This window comes from Pezoporus flaviventris, unplaced genomic scaffold (assembly GCF_033815535.1).
Source record: "Pezoporus flaviventris isolate CSIRO_AGI_PZ_B2104156 unplaced genomic scaffold, CSIRO_AGI_Pfla_v1 ptg000031l, whole genome shotgun sequence".
Classification (NCBI taxonomy): domain Eukaryota; kingdom Metazoa; phylum Chordata; class Aves; order Psittaciformes; family Psittacidae; genus Pezoporus; species Pezoporus flaviventris.
In genome coordinates, this window is record NW_026892579.1 from 31,447,795 (window position 1) to 31,469,422 (window position 21,628).

The following is a 21,628-nucleotide window of genomic DNA, read 5'->3' on the forward strand; positions in this document are numbered from 1 at the left end:
GCTATTATTTGCATGGCACAGACAGGAATAAAGTTTGAGGACTTCGGAGGGGCAGGCAGAAGCAGCAATTACGCAAAGCGTTTTCAGCCTTTGTTTTTTATGGTGTGGAAAGATGGCTGTGCAGCTGCTTAGCTAGTAGTATTTGACATGACTTTTAAGTTGTTCTCCAAAAGCTGCAGTGGAAAGGAACAGAAAGTCAATGGTACATCATATTAAATATTCTGTCTTAACATTATTGTCTGTGGTTACCTTCCAAGGTGAATTAGCCACCTGCAACATTAAGATGTGCTGCTGTGGCTGGCAGGGGACCAAAGCGAGGAAGAGAGTCCCCCAGTTAACCAAGCTTGGCCTTCAGCAGGCTAGAACATCGTTATCAGCACCCCCCAGAAGCAGTTTACCAGTCACGGATAGATAATGGCATGAACAGGAAAACGGTCCATCGTCTGTGCAGCAAATGAGGGCTGCCCATTACCCCCTCACTCCACATGTAAGAACGCTTTTAAGATCTGACACCACTGAAGTGAAGTCTTATTCTGTACAGTGGTACCACAGCAGCCGCTTTCAGGAAAGGCAGACTTGATCTGGTTTGAGAAATAATGCACTTGCTTCACAAGACTTCCATGTAATTGCTAAGTAATTGTTCCGTGTGAGCTCAACTATGTCCAGCTCTGATAAATGAGGGAAGGCTGGAATCAAAGTCTTCCCTTATTCATCAAATTACTAAGCAGCTGCAGTAAACTTGAAAAATATTGGACTACCTTTTCCTTGTTTAATTTGTGAACCTGGAGAAATCAAATTACTATTGTACAGTTTCCTTAGGGACACCACAAGACCAAAGACAGGTTTGGTGTCCCCACCTCAGACTTTTTAATGCACAGAAATAGATTTGTACTTCTCATGTAGATACAAATATATAGTCATGTAATGTAAGAACAGACAAATTATGTACTGCAAGATCACCATTTGCTGCACAGGACCCAACTACGTATATGTCAGCTTCCCTCAGCTGACATATACATACAGGGTTACAAAGCTGAAGAGAGGCAAAATGCCGTACTAGCTAAGTATTTGGCTAAATTTCAGTAACAACCAAAAGGGTGCACCAGCTGATGCCAAATAACAGAAAAGATAGAGGCATGCTTCCTATGTGAAAAAGTCAAGCAAACTCTGGGATATCAAAAATATTTATCAAAATTATATCCAGCCTCACCAGGAGGTTAGATGAAGAGGAGATAGCTGCATTTTGGTGGAGAAAGATAAGGGAAAAACAAAATTTAGATCCACCCAAAAATAATAAAGCCATTTTATGAAAATAAATATTTCTACATAATAAATCAAACCTGGAACATAACAGGTTAATTTAAGTGGTTCTTTTCTTTTCTTGCTATTAGATAGCTGCCTCCAAAGAAGAATGCTAGTTATGCAATTGTATATAGCTCAAATTCCCCAATTTGTATTGCATTTCCTTTTCAGTAAGAGATCAAATATATGAATGCTTTTCAAAACGGATTTCTGGAAGTACTGTTTTTAAGGTTAGAATTTTTTTCCGCTGCACTTTAAAAGCCCTTCTCTCAGTCAACAATGGATTATGTTTACAAATATACTTCCTTTGTGCCTGAATTTTGCTCTCCTGAACATCCAGACCACGTTTATTTCCAAACAGGATGTTTACCTGAGGTAGGGAATATGAATTCCGTGAGCATGGCGTAATTACGTGGCTTTGGAAACTTTTAGTAGAGTGTAAGTGACATCACTGACAAAACATCAACAGGAAGTGCAGGAAGTGTTTTATGTTTTTGCACTGTTTGGTGTGATAAAAACAATAAAAATACCTATTAGCTTGCACTGCAGGCCTGCTGCATCCCGTCTCAGTCATTTAAACACACATGCATCATCACTGTTAGTACGCTGCCTTCCATTTTTGTCACTAACATATACATAAATATGTATATAAATATACATAATCATCACCCAAGAAATCTTGTAGAAGTTTTGTGCTTTAAGGAATCCAAGGCTGAACAGATTTTATTTAATATATATATGTTTTGATTAAAAATGTAGGCTACATTCAGGTTAAATTTCCACAGGAACCTTCTTTTAACAGTCAATATAGCAGTCAGGAAACTGAGCACCGGATATTCCAGATAGCAATAATAATTTTCAAAAATCTTGAAAAAAGTCATTTCTGGACACCTAGTGATAGCAGATGGAATATATAAATCCTGTCTGTATTTTAATTAAAGCAGACTTAAATCACCACCAATGTAATGGCTACAGACAAGGACAAAGAGCAAAATACTTCCATGCAGCAGACTGGTCACTTTAGAGGAAACAAAATGTAGAGAACCAGTCATTAGTGGGGACAGGCATCAGACATCACAGAAGTCCATTTTCTCCCAACAGATACCTTCAGTGAGGTAAGACAGGGTGTGACAGTCTGTACTTAATTTAGGTGACTGGGACAGCAAACCCACCAGTAAAAATATATTTTGAACAGTTTCTTACTTTCTCTGCAGAATATTCTTTTCTAAACATAGCTATGCTAGAAGAAAGGATGGCAACTACCCATACTCCAGGCTAGATTCATACCCCACTTGATGTTTAAGCAAGTAGGTGCTCTTCTCATCCAGAAGACAACAGATCTTTTTAATTGTCAAGGTGAAAACAACTGAACCCAGTATCTTGGGCAACACTGACCTCTTACACAATGAACAGACAGTAGAAAACTCAACCACTGTCTGTGCTCCAAGACAGAATGCTGAGACAATTCACAACCTAGCGATGGGCATCTTGTGTGACATGATCCAAGACTGTGAACCTCTGTTCAAATCAGGTACCTGCACCCAAGCTAGAAGGCAACATCTGATTGCTGGGAAAGGCCACTGTTTAAGGCAGAAAGGAAGTGGGCTTACCTGTGAGAAATACCACCCGTACAGCGGAAGCCACTTCAACCCATCTTTCAAGACATACCGGACATGCCCAAGAGCATTCTGCCTAATTGCCAACATGTCTGCAATAATCCAATCAACTGCAAAGACAAAAGCCCAAAATGTTTAGTTAAATTAGTTTTTAGTTGCCACTGATGAAATAGAAAGTGCACGTTGCACATATAAATATCATTAAAGGTATCTGAACTAGAAGTTCTTGCTTGTTAGGACAAGGCAGGAAAGAAAGACACAGTAAACAGACAAGCAGATTTTAAAAAATCTACAAAACTTCTAAGACATAAATACAAACCTGTACATTGATGATTTGATAAATATATTACATTTTCTTTATTTTTTGGCAAATCCCCATAGATTATTACCTAAAAAAAAAAAAATACAGTATTACTTTACTATTTATTTTCATTGCATTATGCAGTGATGACATCCAACACAGTAATCAGCTATTTACTAGGGAAACTGCCAGCAAGTTAGCACCATTAACAGAAAAACATCCCATCACTGCATCAGTAGCCATCACGCATACAACTGACTTCTCAACAAAGTGATGAATATTAACCAATGAAGGCTTAAGAAAGCTGTTCAGCAGTTGTGCCTCAGCCCTAGAACTGGATCCATGGAATCTGACCTACATCCACAAGAACCCTACATTACTGTAATTAATAACATGCAAAAGTACCATTTAACTTTACACAGCTAATGAACAAGACATACTTCAGACAGACACTTATTATCATTCAATCTAAAATAGTAAATATACCTGGACTAGATCAAGGAGAAAATCTTAATCATTTGCCACGATTTTAATAATCAAGATTGGACAAAGAAGCATGAGATTGAGTGGTGTTTCTAAATTGGGTGTTCAGCTTCCAGCCACCAGGTTTTGTTTCAATTTTTCTGTTATATTAAAGACACCCTTTAACCTTTTAGTTCCCTGCCTACTAGTGAAATAACCTTCTGAGAGCATGACAAGGGCAAATGCCAAAGCAGTAAACCAAGCCACCATTTAAAATGGACTAATTCAATTACTTTTATTTCAAATATAAAATGAGAAATTACTGAAACCATTCCAATTCTGAATTGAATAATCCATACAGATGTTTGATCTTTAATAAATATTTTCATTATTGTCCTGTGTTTTGGTGGGATAGAGTTAATTTTCTTCCCAGTAGCTGGTACAGTGTTTTGAATTTAGTATGAGAATAATGTTGATTTCTAGTTGTTGCTAAGTAGTGTTTATACCAAGTCAAAGACTTTTCAGTTTCTCATGCCCTGCCACTGAGAAGCCTGGAGGGGCACAAGAAGCCAGGAGGGAGCACAGCTAGGACAGCTGATCCAAACTGGCTAAAGAGATACTCCATACCATACATCATCATGCTCAGTATATAAATAGCAGGGAGTCGGCCAGAAGGTGCCAGCTGCTGTGCTCAGGTCAGGCTGGGTACTGGTTAGTGGATGGTGAGCAATTGTGTTGTGCATCACCTGGGTTTACTGTTTTTTTTTTTTTTGTTTGTGTGGGTTTAATGTTTGTTTTCTAAACTTTTCTCTCTTTCTGTTAATTCCCTTTTAATTATTATTAGTATTGTATTTTATTTAATTTTAATTATTAAACTGTTCTTACATGAAATGAAGCTTTGTTTTTCAACCAGTAAATTCTATGCAACATTTTCCCCTTGCTCTTGCCAACACCAGTGGCTATACTCCTTGTTTCTAGCTGTTACCGGTTTAAACATACACTCTTCTTCAAAATGACTCCATTCACCAAAAACCAAAGCACTATTTGGAAGGTTTACCCACTTATCACCACTTCCCTAGTCTGGGCCACGTGGGAACTTCATGAGGAAGATCTAGCTAATATTCAGATCTTGATTTAACAGAATTTAGTACGCAGGGTCTTTCACTGATCTTTACACAAACTTTCTCTGAGCACCTCTGAAAAACCTGCCCACCTCTCGATTAGCCTGTGATATCAGATGGGTAATGCCTTGTATTGTAGCACTCTGCAAAAACCCCACATAAAGTTGTTCGTTTCACATTCATGCCATTTATTCTTCTTTGAAAACGCAACAGCACTGCTGATCAAATTTTGTTTTCAAGGCAAGAGATATTGGCAGACTAAGACATTCAGTAAATACGTGGACAAAAGATCATCCAGCATGCATAAAGAGAACATTATTTTTTTTTTTTCAAAAACAAAAATACATGCACAATAAATTTTAACTGAACGTTATTTGTAACAAGCCCGTTGACAAGTATACTCTGCACAGTATCCAAGAAATTCAAACAAGCTGTAGGAGTGGTTTTCTCATTAAAGTTCTAGAAGAATTTATAATCTTACTGCTGACACTCTATTTAGTACCACACACTTATTTAGTGCAAGGTAGCAGATCAGAGGATGTGATCCTACATGTCAGGTGCAAAAATTACTCTGAAATAAAAAAATATCTTCCTACTCTCACTTACGGAGTTAAAACTTCAAGTGTAGAGTTTTCAAGCAGTGTTATATACTAGGTCCATAAATACTGTTTTCTTTAATTTCATGTTAAGACCCTACTATGCAGTTTCTGGCAAAGACTGCTTTAGAGGAAGATAAAAAGCCCAATACAACAAATCACTAAACCAGAATGCCCTGAACTATCTGCACTTTGTTTAAAACATAAGAAAATAAGAACAAAACAAAATCTGCCCTTGACACTGTACGAGCTGTCCCACACAAGAAACAGGGTTTGAAATACACAATTTGTAACTTCAGCTTGTGAAAATTTCCATTTTAATGTAAAGATCTCAATGTAACCAGACCCACAATTCAAAGCATTCATTTGTGACTATTGCATGAGTAAAAACAAATATAAAGGATAATTCCCTTATTCCCTTAAAAAAAAAAGAAAAACGTTTGATTATGTCTGCCAAATGTAACAGTTAATCTGTATTATTTTTTTATTTCAATAAGATTGGAGCTAGTTCACTTTTTAATCCCAGAGGAACACCCGCTTACTGTTACTGTAAATAACTTCTATATACAACATTATGTTTTAGCAGAACGGTTACATGTGTTTACATGTAATGAACCAAAATAAAAATAAATAAACAAAAATCTCTCATTTCATATTTGTAATTAGTTCTCTTAAACACAAAACATTGAACATTTTATTTCAAAGCAAAGGGAGGAGTGAGAAAATCTGGAAACTGACTGCTCAGATGCCTTGGCCAAAGGGGATGCAACAGCTTTCTCTGCAGCATCATTCACTTCAGCACTGCCCACAGCACTGATCTGGAGAAAAGGCTTACACAGCTCATCAAAAGCAAGCAACTCACCTAATAAGACACTCACAGCTAGGAACTAAGAGGTACAAACTTACAACACAACTGTAACTACAAGCAGGTAAGAACGACAACTTCCAAAATACATTCTCTCTAGAATCTCTTCTTCAGATTTCACACGAGATACCTATACTGTGAGCAGCCACACAGCTCTCCTCTAACAACAAAGTATTTTCACTTGCTATTGCATTTCTTTAAAAGTTAGTAGACCTTACAACAGAGGGTTAACAGCTAAAAGCTTTGAATCCTGCAGAAACATTGCCCTTTTCCATTTGAGATGATGCCTGAAGAATTCACCAGCTTGTGAATAAGCAGGGAAGTCCCCTTAGGGCAAGCCTTCAATTTCTGGCAATCTGATGCTTTAGGTGAATTACAGTACTTAATGTAAATTATAGCTGCAGAAGGAAATGGTATCGTAGTCTTCTTTATGGTCTCCAGAAAACCTCTGACTCCCTACTGTTTTTTGTAGCTAACTTTGCAGAATTCCCTGCTGCAGAGACTGCACAGTCTCTGGCACCTTTCTGCTGCTGCGGAAGAGATCAGTAAAAGCAAGCACTTGAGTGATTTACCATGGACAGCAATGCAGAAATGAGTACCCACAATGACAGGTTGCGTGCACGCTCTTTTTGAAGGAGCCTGAAGAGAACAAAGTAGCTAACAAATTCCTCCTCAAGGGGGGGAGCAAAGAGGGAATGCAGAGCACCACAGGGGATGATCTTCCCCTCTGCAAGGACACTCACTAGCAAGCAGCTAGGAAGTGGTAGAGGACATGCTTATGAGGCTATTTTCAGTTTCAGAAATTAAGGTACCTAGTATTTCAGATAGTACATGCACAATTCCATTAATGCCAGAGTATCCTATATACTGGCTTGAAACACTGAGAAGGTGTCCTGTCTACCACAATGAAGCATGTGAGGATCCTATTCAGCTGAATAGGTGCTGCTTTATTAAAAATAAGGCACAATGAAGTCAAGCAAGGAACACAAGGTAAAAGGAAAGACAACACAGCAAGCCAAATTAAGCAGAAATTTGAAGGGAAAAAAAAAAAATCAAGATAAGACTCATAGCCTAACACTGCAGACATTAGTTGGTTACAGTACATTAAAATGTGTGCTTTTAGCCAAGTTTTGGCTGCTTCACAGCTCAGTTCACAAGAATGGGTAATACAGTTACTGTTAATATGGGGTCTTTCACATCTGTTTACATAGGTGTGCTGTCAAACTCAATTCAGTGAGGTCTCAAATAAAGGAAACTGGATGCTATTAGACTAATTTCTGTGGGAAGGCTGATACCCAGCTTCCTTGGATGACATACACTAAGTTGTTCACCTGTCGAACAGGCACAAGACACACCTCAGACTGTCATGACCAGAAGAAGCTCTGATTCACTTGCAGGAGGTTACAACAAATTCTCATCATGGGAGAATTCACTAATTCAGTGACAGGCTGCTCTAGGCATGCAAATGAGAGCTCCTGGGTGATATGGTGACACCAGTTTCAGCTTCCCTATCAGCATCATGTTTTCTTCCAGTGCAACATATTCAGCTGTGGCTGTAGTAACATGGTAGATCACTTAGCAACGTAAAACAGTCCTGCTGCTATGCAGCCACATCTGAATAACTCGTATTTTGCATAGGTTTTCACTGCAACAAGGTGTACAGTCCCAATTTAGACTTCTGTGTCCTGCTTCTGAAATCTGTACATAACAAAGAAAATTAATCACTTAATCACATTCTAGCTACATCAGCTCAGTAAACAGGGCCACAATGAGGTAAAAGTAACCACACTATCAAAAACCTACTTCTAGGAAAGAGATTACCTTAATAAGATAATTGGACATTGCTGATAACAGGAGCAGTTCAGGAGCTGATAAGCAAGCAGTTCTGGCACTTCTGTTTCAGTGGCAGTAAAGCAACACAGCTCGTTACTGGTGGTAAAAACTCATCTTACACCAAATCAGATGCCTACCAGCATACTCACTCTTGGGTCCTCAGCCTTCTTAACCCTCCCCCCTCTTCTATTCAAAGAACCTAGGTGTGAATTGCAGAATGATGCTCCCTTCTTTGCTGGAAACTGATGTGCACTGAAACACAGTGGTGTGTCTCCACAGATAAGGTGGAGCACTCTGATCAGAAAAAAAAAACACATCAGCTTCAAGCACAAACAATGGCAACTGGAAAGAAGGTTAACAGCAGCTGGATAATAGCAAAATATTCCCTCCCTCTCCTGGAGGACAAGAAGAGAAACAGAACATTCAAGTCATCAACACTTCACTTAAAACCAACCATACAAACTTCATATACTTAGCTGCGCTATATCACAACATGGACTTCTGTCCATTTCACTATCTCTTCCTGACTAATTTCATAACTGGAAATGTATTCTTTGGGATAAGAGCTGGGCACTATTATAACATGAGTACTTATTAAAATAAATAGTACCCTAGGATGTATTTCTTAGCTGTTTGTTAAAAGTCTGGTTATAATTTTGTGGTGAAGGGTGGAGCTTGCATCAACAAACCACCAAAAGTAACTACTAGATACGGCTTCTGAAGTCAATGTGTAATCCTGTGCAAGCTGACTTCTGCAGCACTGCTGCAGACATCTTATCCAGAGATGTTTAAATTCTTAGTCTAAAAACCTGCCTGATTACACAACCGGTCCTTCAAACTTCTAGAGAAAGTACCTCACATCACAGAATCTATTTACCCGGTTTGACAAGAAGCAGGCTCAAGACAGGATACAAATGGGAAATTTGTGCTGACAAATTTATCAGGTTTTCAGATGTCCTACTGCAAGAATTTCAGATGTTTATTTTTCTTCCTAGAAGATAGAGAAGCACTTTCATTTGCACTTAACAGATAAGGGTTTCACTTGCCTACAGCATAAAGAATATGAATGGGGCAGAAGGAAAAAGGACTTTCATGTTGTTTTCTTCTCTAGACCTAAAGAAAAAAGCTTACCTTTAAGCATAGCTTTTCTAAAAATACCTTTACATCACATACAATTTTTAAAATAATGGTCATGTCATTGCTACACTTCATTACCTCTTTAGTTAAAGAGACTATCTGCTCAATATATAACTGAGCAAGTCTGAAGTCTGCTGCTCAGGCTCAGCATCAAACCATAAAATCACAACGCAAACAATTTTATTGAAGCAGAGAGCTTACTCAAATATTCTGTAGTTCTGTATTTTACTGGGGTTCAGTGAAGAAAATATTGCCAAGAGACTGACCTCTGGAGAATATTGAGAAGATTCCTATATGCAATCATTTATTTGATTGAACAAGAAAGCAGATAACAAAAAACTACAGTTACTGCAATTTTATTTCCTTTCCGTAGTAAGACTATATTAGCAACCTACATGCATTATGCAGGACTGAATCATACCATGTGATGTTAAGTATGAAGTCTTACATTTTTGCTTTTTTATTAGCTTTTAGTCTTACGGTCTAAATTGACGAACTGTTATGAACACGAGTAGTCACAATTTGTTCAACAGCACTAGCTACATGTATAGCAGCCCAGTTCTGATGCTGACTGTAAAGATTTTACAGTTGCTCAATTGAATTAAAGGTAATTGACCCTTGTATTAAGGGAAATCTTCTAGAAGAATCAGAATCAATAAAATCTTGAAGCTAATGCAGGTACCTTGTGAGCTAATGAAAACATATATTAATATTTATAACACAATTTCTCCTATATATGTCAGTAAAAATATATCTTTAGTCTCTTACTCTTTGCATATTTGACCACTTTTTGGATTTGAGCATAAAAATGACTTGTAAATATTTAGGCTATTAGAAATAATTGCCTAATTTTCTAGAGTTTTAAAATACATTAATATTCACTGCAGGAAGGCCTGTTTTTGAGGTCACAGTCCTGCCACCACATGTTAATTATCACTTAATAGTACTTTGTAGATTCAGGAGCTTTGCTTCTAGATTCTCATCAAGGCTGTACATGGGTTGGGAACTTTTCTTAAAGTACAAACAATTCGTTCCTATCTGGACTCCTTAACAATCTGAAGAACCTTAAAAAAAGACACCTGTATAAGTTAACCGTTTCAAGTTTTGGTGACAGAAAAAAGCAGGCCTTACCATGAACATAATTTTAAGATTTTGGCATCTAAATCCTCAATAAATCCTATTTTCAGTGCCTAAATAATTTACTGGGTCTTTCTGTAAATTACTTGTTTTTGAATACAGTGCAGTTCTATGGCACGGACCATGGAGTAGCCCACACCTACAATCAGTAGCCCACATTACAGGAAAGTCAGAGCATCTAAAAATCTTTTATCATAAATCACCATTCATTACTTTTTCCCCACAAGTACTGCACATATTTCAAATATATGAAGCACATTTCAACAGGAGGGTTTTTCCGAATACCTGGCATCTTGATTATACGCAAAACCTGAACACGCCTTCCAGCACAACAGTGGAAGTATTCCACCTGTTTGATTAGGAGAGAAACAGTGTCCCTTATAAGCCCTTTGGCACCTCTGTAGATTATCTTCCCACATATTTTTATAATTTCCTTAAAAGAAAGGAAAAGGTGACCCACATTTAATGTAGCTACTGTTTTGTTTATTACTCTTCTGTAGTGGAAAACACATAATGTCCATGTCCCATCCTATCTCATCCATCCCCCCCAAACAGCAGATACAGTGCCTTGGTACATTAAGCATGTTCTGGAAATTTTACCCTTCTTGCATCTCACAACAGCCTGAAGCAGGAAACTTCATGGCAGTTTGCAGTGTTCCTCTAGCTAGAGCTCTTTATAACAGGAATTTTGCTTCTAAATGCTAAGGACTCCAAGGAGTTGATTGTGTTCTTATTTGTAATACTCATACAAATGTGTACAAATGAGTACAGACAGAACCGGTGTGAAGTTATCAATGAGTTGACACACACAGGAAAAGGGATTACTATGAAAACTCTACATCCTTTGCTTGTGATTGTGGAATAAGATTTTTGAAAGCTCCTTCACACAGCATTTTTGGTAAGTAGTTAGAGTTTAGGCACTACAGACTTTCAAGGTGAGGCAAAGGAATCACTGCGCAGCAAAACAGAACAAGCAGAGTGGTATCTGACCTAGCAGCAACTAATCAGGCTCCAGACCTGAACACAGTAAACTTGAATCAGCCTCAGAAAATAGCCACTGTTAAAACCACTCTAATATCTGCACACCACCACAGCAGGTGAATAAACTAGCTCACCTGCCTCTTGCTCAGAACTGTGCACTGTGTTTGCTTACACAAAAAGAAACACAGGTGCCCTCAGATTCCCACGTAGCCCTAGAAAATGGGACGGGATAACTCAAGTAAATCCTTAAGTTCCAGAGGAAAAATTACTGCAACTACCACAGTTCAAAGTCATACAATACAATTATTTTTCTTCACATTTAGTTATGTGCTCAAATACAGATTCAACCAAATCATGGGTAGCTAATTTTACGTTTAAAAATCAAACTAGAAGAAACTATGATTTCCTGGTCCCACACTGAGGAGCTAGCTATAATAGCAAAGATGACAAGTAATATGTGACAGAAATGAAATTAACAAAATAAATTAATTTCCCTGGGGTTTTATCCCAAATCTCTTCATAGCATAAATTCAAATTGATAGAACAAAGATTAAAGAGTATTTTTCCCCAAAGAAGATACGCTTCCTCATAATTATAATGTCAAAATCCCTGATATCCGAGCCTACTTTATCTAACACAACTAAGAAAAAAAGGACACCCTTTAAGCCTGAGGTAAATAGTTTGCAATAATTGGAGTCAAATGTTTAACTATGAATAGAATCTTCTCTTAGCAAGAACAGTGTCTGATGGTGAAGTACCAGGAGAAAAAAACTTCTCAATTAATCATCCTTACATAAAGTATCTGGATCTATTATATAAGCAGAAGGAAAGGGCATTGAAGAGCACTGTAAAACTCCATGGCCCACTATCTACCAAAACAGTTAAATGCTAAAACAGGAAAGCATATAAAAGTCATGTGTGTTTAAAAGAAAAAAAAAAATTAATAAGATGCAATAACATTTGTATTTTTAAAACACAACAAATTGTGAAAAATCAACACAACTTACATTAAGAACCTAATATACTAAAAATGTTAAGATATTCAAATTAAAACATATTTAACTAGAAAATTTAAAAATCAAACCTGTAAAATTTACTGGCCAAATACTTGGAACCAGAATCGTAAGTGCATTTGAACTTGCCCTTTGACTTCTTAGCTTTTCCTAACCTGAAAAATACTTAACTTTTTGCGATTTTCATAAATAAGGCTGATACAAAATTCAGATTCAACTGTGACTTGCCGATAAGAAAACATGCAAGGCAAATCTCCACATGAAGATTCTAATTTAGGAACCCCGAGAGCAGTTTTGGTTCAAGTAACTGAAACGTGTTTCTAAAAATGCTAACTGACCTCAGTTTTAATGTATTGATGTTTTTTTCACATATCAGGCAGGAGGTGGGGGATGATCAGGACCAGCACTGAATATGGGATCTCCCCATACTAAATTCTTTCCAGACTGCCCCAGAGTCAAATCTGCAGCACAGCAGAACTCTAGCTGATATCCTGATGAACCAGTCATGTATGATTTCATATTCACCTTCAGAATGACAGCCAAAGGCAGACAAATTAAGATATATGCAAATATGTATTTTGCAATATGTAAAAAAGAAAGAGCGCAAAGCTTACATATCTAATATATCTATTATTGCTGCTTCACACCATAGTTGAGTGCAAGAGTTTAAAATAAGGCATCCAGCTCAATTTGAAAGCTACATCCCTCAGGCTTAGCAGGTATCACAATTTCTGCTACAATAACACACAGGACTTTCATGTATAAAAGATGCATATGCCTGCAGACAGCTGTGCATTGAAATCTCTAATGAGATGAGCCAGGGTAAACCATCTTCATGAAGCCAGTATCACAGCAGAAAGATTTCACTTGGCTTCTTTCAGAAGTTTACCACACAGAAGTGATTCACTTCACTACATTCTTTTTTAATCTTTGCACTGCACCAATCCCCAAATTTATCACTTCCCAAAACCTTTCACTATTTCTGTCATCATAAATAAATGACAAGTTTTGATTAACCTCTCAACACAGCTCACAAGAGCTAACATAACTGCACAAAGCAGCAACCTGAGTGGAGGCTAACAAGAGTTGCTGCTGCAAGTTATGTGGAATGAACAAGGAAAGCACAAGCCCTCTGAGGCTGCTCAGCTACCACCAGAGCTTGGAGGTTTGCACTGCCTGTGGCTCAGTGCCTTCCCACTTAGCTCCCATACTGTCCCAGTACTCTCCCACTCCCAAGTTGCCAGACTGGGAGGAAAGCTCAGGGAACCCAAGCACGGGTTAGTAAAACCAGGCTCATTCCAAAATGCAATTGCCAGCAATTTGTTTCTGAACACAACTGGAGAAGCGTGAAAAGTGACATCTACTTCTGATGTTCTGTTTATGGCATCTGCCCTGGAAAAACTCCTCATATCAGGCTAGTCACCCTGTCACAGCACCTACTGACAGAGAGCAGTTAAAAGACAAACCTTCACCTTGCCTTGATGAAGCCTGGTTATGATGCCTCCACCACCGCAAAGAGGAGAGAACCTGGTTCCTAAAAGATGACTACCCACCTCACCAACAGCAATCAGAAGCACTTCCTGATACAAGTACGCTTCTGCTTGGCTATTAGACTTGCTCTGCCTCTTTGGCTTCCCACCTCCACTTTGGGCCTTTGTGAATTACCTGTGGGATGGCTGGACAGCTTCAAAAAGGAATGCAGGAAGTAAGTAAAGATAACCTTAATAGTACCTGGCGGCTGTCCTGGGCACACACCTCGTAACCATCACTTCCAATGCAAACTAGCCAACAGCTGAAAGACAAAGCAACCACCCCAAACTCAGACACCAAACTCTCCTCACAGAATTCCTAGGGAGCCAAGATAGGCTCTACACCACTGGAAAGCACTGTCAGTAGCACAGTGTCTCTGCAAAGTTTTAATTTTAAATAATAGTTTTCAGTCTTGTTGAGACCCATCTAGTCCAAGCTTCAATACCAATCCAGAAAGCATGCTGCATTCACAGAACAGTTTGCATTAAAAGCGACCTTAAGATCATCTAGTTCCACTCCCCGCTGCCATGCCAGGGACACCTTCCACCAGACCAGCTTGCTCAAAGCCCCATCCAGCCTGGCCTTGAACACTCAGGGAAGGGCCATCCACAACTTCTCGGGGCAACCTGTTCCAGTGCTTCACCACACTCACAGTGGAGAATTTCTTTCTAATATCTAATGCAAATCTACCCTCCTGTAGTTTAAAGCCATTCCCCCTAGTCTTATTGTTTAACAGGGATCTCTTGTATTTCTAGAAATATTACAGCTCTGCTAAATAACACTAAGGTAGCTTACAACTGACACAGCCCTTCCGGAGTCCTGTAACAACAGTGAAAACCAGAGTTTCACAATGTCTTTAATGAAAAAAAACTCTTATTCAGCAGAAAGTAGGGATAGGGAAGAGCTGACAAAAGCACTGAACAAAATCCATGCACATGAATTCAGTCATGGATTTTAATCAATTGTAAAAACCTTTCAGATGGAAAGTGATGATTTCTTTATTATTTCTTCACTGCCACTCAATACAAAATATCAAACACAATTACAACAAAAAACAATTGAAGAACATTTAGTCCTCATTTCATCTGAAACACATGCACAAACACACCAAGCATTAATTTCATCACCCTGACAGCAACTGGAGTAAGATGCTAAGGGTCACAAAGAGACAAGAGCATTCATCATATTGAATTACTAGTCCTTACAGCCCTTCAAATGTCCTAATCACAGTCATATTTGCAGTCATTTTGGTTTTCACATGCAACTGTCCTTTTATTCCATAAATGTAAGAAAACAGACTTCCCTAACACAGTAAAGACAAAAGCAGTAAGTAACACAACCAACAGTTCCAGGCTACCTGATGATTTAGAAAGTTCTGGCCAGAACAACTACTAGCACTAGCAAATACAAGTGCTTGAACTGCACCTGTTTGTGTTAGTGACTGTCTTGGCTCATTGCTGATAAAACTAACATTCTTTGCTCTCTAAGACTTTCTACTCACCAGAGTTCAAGCACCTCATATATTCCTTCCTAGAAAACAGTACTGAAGCGTTTTTGCAGCTTACAGCAGGACAGGTAGGAAGCCACACAACTGAATCATAAGCAAAATAGGACCAAAGCATGGCTGCTCTCTCTATGACACTCTCCAACAGCCTACATCTACAGATTTTCATTACTATGAATTTATAATCCCAGAGACTGTTGAAAAGCAATGAATTTATACCTCCTCAGTAAAATTCATGTATACCTGCTAAACTGCAATTGTACTTACAAATTTACCCAGCGTTAGAGGATTTCACATTATAAACGTAATGGCTTTGTCCAGTTTACCTCATTTCTAGGACTGGTATGTCCTGGATTGATTTTTGTACTCTGTGTACTGATTCTTCATTCTTCTACAGCCAACTCTTCCATGACAGTCAGCAAAAGGGTTATTTTTGGCAATTACTAACAGAATTCTAGTACTATTGGAAAACCTAAACTGACTGCATCTTAGCTCAAAATAAATAATTCCGGTAGAAACAAACGGGCCTGACCCAAAATTTTAAAGGGAGAGTATTTACAGTAGGAGACATTAAGAAACTTTTACAGTTACTTCATAAGACACGCTCTAGAACATACTCAGTAAGAGTTCATAGCAATTATTGCTCTGTAATTATTTCAGATTTCAAGTCAAATACTTATGAGAAGGGGAATTACTAGTCTCGCAAGATTTTCTGTCATGCAGATCAGGTTATCACCTCATTTAGTCACATTTTACAACTGGAAAAAGATTTCTATAAAGATAAAATGCCTTCCCAGCAAGACCTAGAGCTTTTGCTTTAATAAACTTGGCTAAAAACATCCAAGTCAAGGAGAACAAAAAAAGAAGTAAAATACATTTGTGCATATAGCTGTGAGAAGGAGAGAGATTTAGATATTTGATGAACTAACAGCAGATGGTACACAGAAACATCAGTTTGTGGCAGATAAATAAAAATACTTGTATCAAAATACACTAGTATTTCATTCAGTCAAAAAAAGTCTACATTTATGAACCAAACCAACTTTACTCTCTTACAGCCCCACTCAGATAATAATTTTGCTGAAATTCACAGTTAAAATCATACATTTCAAATGTTCAAAACTGCCTTAGAGTGTTATCATATTGAAAACCCACAAATGTAATAAACCAAAGAACACTAAACAGTACATAATGTTAAAGACCTTTTATATAGGGTAAGACAGCGGCTGTGCTAAAAACAGGCTTTGATTTGGCAAGTCACTTAAGCATCTGTATAATCCTAATGACTTCACTGAGACTAAGCAACAAGTTCCCATATTCTGACAGCTGATGTTGCTGGCCTCTCATTTATCCAGCTATAAAAAAATATCTCAACACACTGCAATCGATTGAATAAATTAATAGACCTGAAAGGGATGCTGAATTCCTCCCTCCCATGGCTATTATGAAACCTTAATGCTAGTAAAGCCTTAAATAAAGATGCCTTATAAAGCCACGCCAGTTACTATTCTTGCATTGGGTTTTAGGATTAAGTTTAATGATGCTGCACTTCTGCATGTGATTACACACTTTAAAAAGGCGGTTCACTGTAGCTCTCAGGTTACCATCCCAATACCCAACACCCAGGCATGTGCTTAACTTTCTGCTGTTTCAAGTTAAATGTGTCCAGCGTTCACAAGAGTAGGCCTGAAAAAAACCACTGTTTCTCCTTAAACTAATGAGGGATATCTTCCTGTTAAATGATACATGAATTTTAAGGACTCTACCTCTTGTCTCTCTACAAATGTATCATATTTTCCCAAGCTTTATTTACATTTCAGTCTCTACTTCTAACTTGCAGTTACCACTTTACTTGCCCTGAGACATACACATTGGTTCTGTGGGCTCTCCTTATTGGCGTCTACTACCCTATTTCAGCTTTGCATACACCATCCCCTCTTAACATCATCTGTGGCTTACTGCGCCAAACCATCTCTATTTTAAAATTGTCCTAAGCAATGACCTGTATCATCTCCCACCTTTTCTTTTTTCGTGTATGGGTGGATGACGTTTTATCAATGCAATAAAAGAAAACAGATGTCAAAAGATAATGGCTCCTTTGTTTCTTTTGGTTAGCATCTTCCTTTCTGTATCTTTCTGTCACACACATTTTTAAAATAAAAGTTCTTATCAAAAGTTCAAAGTGGTTACTATTCTATGCATGGTATTTGTAGGAAATTTGAGTATTTCTTCTGTTACAATTTATAACTTGATTTTTGGCTGTCATTCTTGGAATGTGGTGAATTAAACTACTATACTACTTTCAGCAGCTAATGACCAAGGTGTGTCACACATCAAGGTATCTGCATTAAAGATGTTACATAAAAAAGAAAGTGGATAAAACAGTAAGTACTTATTCTGTGAACTACTGCTTTTTTTTAGATATGTAAATTGCACCACAACTAGTCTGAACAAGAGGCAAGAGCATAGTTACGTGAGTTAAGAGCTGAATCAATACTAATTCACCAGAAGATCTCACTTCCATTTTGTACCTGTTCTATTTACCCTGATGTCAAACTCTGCAATTCTACCTTTAGTAGGCTCTGGGGGTTCCAATGAGAATCAAAATGAAGTGAGGCTTACAACTTTAGCTCAAGAATGGAAATTTGGGAAGATGTAGCCTGATGTTGAAATAAATGATCTGTAAGACAGTGGACAAATGCTTTTGCTGTAAGTATGAAGACAGGCTTAACTGTACCTGCTCAGTTACCTGCCAGTCAACATGTAAGCACCTCTTAATTCTAACTCACAAGCACCTACAGCTGACACTAACTTCAATACACTTCAGTATATTCAGACAACTTTGAAAGTCGGGTTTACACACAGTAAGCACCTGTCATTTACACGGTTATTTCTCAGACGCAGAATTAAAAGTTTCCTGTTTTACTTTTCAAATTGCAAACAAATATACAACCTTTCATACATTTGATGCTTCATAAATATTATTATTTGAATGCAGATACCTCTCTGGTCATGCAAGAAAGGCCTCCAATTCCAACTCACTAACATGAAACCTTGGACACGGGATACTGAATAATCACTATCTATGGCTATCAAAATTTAGGGGCCAAAGACTTACTGGGGTAAACTGTATGAAAACTGAGAACCTGTAATAATTTAGAGGTTAAGCAATCTATTTTTTGAAACATTTGTATGTGTATTAAGTACAATTAAAGTTGACTACAGTTCACTACAGTTCTCTTATCTGCTACCAATTTAATACTACAGATGTACAACACAGGCCACAGTGTTCAAGTGTGCAAAGGAGACTGCCATTCAAGTGCTGACAGAGCACGACCGGTGTCGCATCTCTTCCGTTTTCCCGACCTGTAAAATGAACACAACACCAACACTCCGTGAAAAGCATCACCAGAGGAGCAACAGCGGCTGCGAAACAAGACTGCCCCGGGCGAACTCGGAGCGCAGGGGCAAGGCCACTGCCTGCACCTGCCACTGCCGGCCGCTGCCTCCCCTCAGGCTTCACATGGCGGCGGCGGGCCGAGCGAGGCGTGCTGCCTCCCTCCTGCCCCAGGAGCCTGAGAAGAGGTAAAGCGCCGGCCGGGAGGCCAGCCCAGAGCCCACATTACCGACGGCTGCTGGCTCAGGAGGGACGCCAGGCCGGAGCACCCTGCCCTCCCCACCCGACTCACCTGCACGCCCGTGTAGTTCTCGAAGAAGAAGAGCACCATGCTCTGGTAAATGGTGTACAGGCGGTCGTCCACCTCGCGGTAGAAACGGGCGGGCAGCACAGCGGAAAGCAGGCGCCAGGCGCCCCAGGCCAGTACGTAGGTGGGCGCCGTGCCCATCATGACGGCGGCGGGCAGGACGTAGCGCATGGAGTAGGTGTGCAGCACCAACGACAGCAGCATCTTCCCGCTGCCCCCCGGCCTCACCGGGTCACCCACATGGGCAGCACGCTCACAGGCAGCCCTGCAGCCGCTCCGCACGCATCGCCCGCCACACCGGGCAGCCGCACCAGGCGTAAGGAGAAGCGGCGGCCTCCGCCGGCAGCGAGACTCAGGAACAGGCACCGGCTCAAACTCGCAACTTCCCCCGTGCCTCCTCCTCCACCACCATAGCGCCCGGCCGAAGGAGAAGCCGCGCCGGCAGGAAGGCAGCTGCTCGCGGGGTGGGAGGCACTTCCGGGACGGGTGCGCGGGAGGTGCACTGGCTCCGCCTCCGCGGCGGTAGGAGAGGTAGGGCCTTGTCGCCAAGGGTGATTAGCCTTTGGTGGCTTTGCTGCCGGCAGGCCTGGAAGCCTCTGCACGGGGACTCTCCAGAGCAGGCACGGGACTGTATCCCTGTGCCCCTCGCTCCCCACTCGGGCGCGGCAGGAGTGGCTACAGCAGTCCTCCGGTGCGAGGGGCCCTGGGCTGTGCCCGCATGGTGCGGTGGAGGGCTGCTCGGCACCATGCAAGATGAGACGCCCGCCTCATAATTGTTTAGCTGTAATTAGCGTTAATTTTAACCTAGCGTAGGTTATAAGAAAATATACACACACGCAAACCCCATCCTTTTTGTGCCATGACTCCAGAGTGGAGCACTAAGAGAACTGTGCTTTTCACTTTCACCAGCTACAAGCCACAGTGATTGTCAGGGAGCTGTAGGCATTTCATACTTGCCAGGTTGTGTTTTGACTGCCCCAGGTTCTCCCAAAAGCAGACAGCTGCCTACCTACCGTCCTCCCCTTTCTGACCCCCAATACCCTAGTGGCAGCAGGAGGCAGATGCACCACCTGCTTTTAAAGAAAATACAAGAAATCTTGTGGAAAACAAGAGCGTGATAACCTTCCAAGAGGGAGTTTCTTATTAAGCTCCAGCCCATAGTGAAGTATTTAGCCCTTGTTTTTAAGTCAAGAAGTTTTACCCTGAACCTTGTGAAGATCTCATTGTTTTAAAAGAAGTGGATCCTCAGTATCTTCTGCTAAGATCAGTTTGCTTCGCTAGGCTTTAATGGAGGCAAGCTTTGTCCTCGTGCTCGCTGTTTTTCAGTGTGCGTTGAAAACTGTATCCTGAATAGTTCGGCGAAACAAGACTGGGGAAATGGTACTAGGTTGAAGAACTGTGGCAGTGTTCTTGTCAAATGGCCTTGGGGGTGCTGAGCTCTGCAGTGAGAACTGATATTTGACATGCATCATAGCTTCTGTGTCCCTAACAAGACTAAATGGTCTTATTTCCTTCCCCTTCCAGAAAGGGGGCGGGGGGAAGAGGCTTCATGGCAGCTTTTCTGTCAGGGCTCCCTGTCCTCATCCGTGGGTACATTTCTGCCCTCACTGAGTAACTGCATATGCTACCCTTGGCTCAGGACTACTAGAATAGAAGTTCTTCCCCATCATGGCCTCTTTTGGCAGGGAATTTTTCTGCTCTAAGACAAGCAGTGCTTGGTTAGACAGAAAATGGAGGAGGAAGCTTGTTTTGTGATGCTAGTGACATGGCGACATGGAAAAAAAAAAGTAATTCACCATGATACAGGGAGGAGAAAGCAATCCAACACAACACAGAGAAGGTAAAGTTGATGTCAGCAGAGTAGAGCCAGGTATGCAGGAACCAGTGCTCTGGTGTAGCTGGAACAGCAGTATGGGTGGGAGAGTGGATCCAGACCTGCTGCTTCACAAAGGCAACTGCAGAGAAAGACTAGGATTCCGAGCACCTAGGTGTGTTTGGCTAATGAGGCTGCAATCAAGGGTGGAAAATATAGATTAGCAGTCTGTAAAATAAACAGTGAAGTAGGATTGGGAAGTGGCAGAGAATTTGGGAAAATATAGCAAAATTTAGCTGATGGGATTTAAAGGCAGGGTAGGAGCTTGTGAGCTGGAAGTAAAGACTAGGTGCACAGCCTGAAGAGATGTGTTGCAGTGAAAATAATGTGGAAGGAATAATCTTCAAATCAAAGAATGAAGTGGAGGCCTCTGATTTCACATATACAAACCTGTATCTTTCCTTACAACACTATAAATCCACTTATACTTCTGAGGAACCTGCATATTAAATTATTACAAAATCTGTAGAAATTAACAGTTCTGCCTCTGGAGGATGGTTTGGCTATCATGTAATAAATAAGAACTGAAGATGCACCTTCAACAAAAAGAATAAAATACCTAGATCATCAAGCAATAATACATATTCTATGCACCAAATGCAGTAGAGGTCTAGAAGAAAAGTAGTACCTGTCCTGGGTTCAGCAGTAGCAGT

General features: G+C 39.9%; 1 protein-coding gene across 3 annotated transcripts in view; it reads right to left on the reverse strand.

The window, feature by feature from the left end:
• AGPAT5 (1-acylglycerol-3-phosphate O-acyltransferase 5) overlaps window positions 1–19,449 on the reverse strand; it is a 57,531-nt gene extending 38,082 nt beyond the window's left edge. Inside the window, exons 1-3 of one of the 3 annotated variants that reach the window (XM_061460657.1) lie at window positions 19,088–19,449; window positions 3,238–3,307; window positions 2,913–3,028 (exon numbers count right to left, since the gene is read on the reverse strand). In XM_061460657.1, coding sequence (XP_061316641.1) covers window positions 2,913–3,028; window positions 3,238–3,307; window positions 19,088–19,306 — 405 coding nt within the window. In that variant the 5' untranslated portion in view covers window positions 19,307–19,449. Of the gene's footprint in view, window positions 1–2,912; window positions 3,029–3,237; window positions 3,308–8,233; window positions 8,347–19,087 lie in introns of those variants that run through there. The other 2 variants (XM_061460656.1, XM_061460658.1) reach the window with 2 other exon arrangements.
• Between the last annotated feature and the right edge of the window lie 2,179 nt (window positions 19,450–21,628).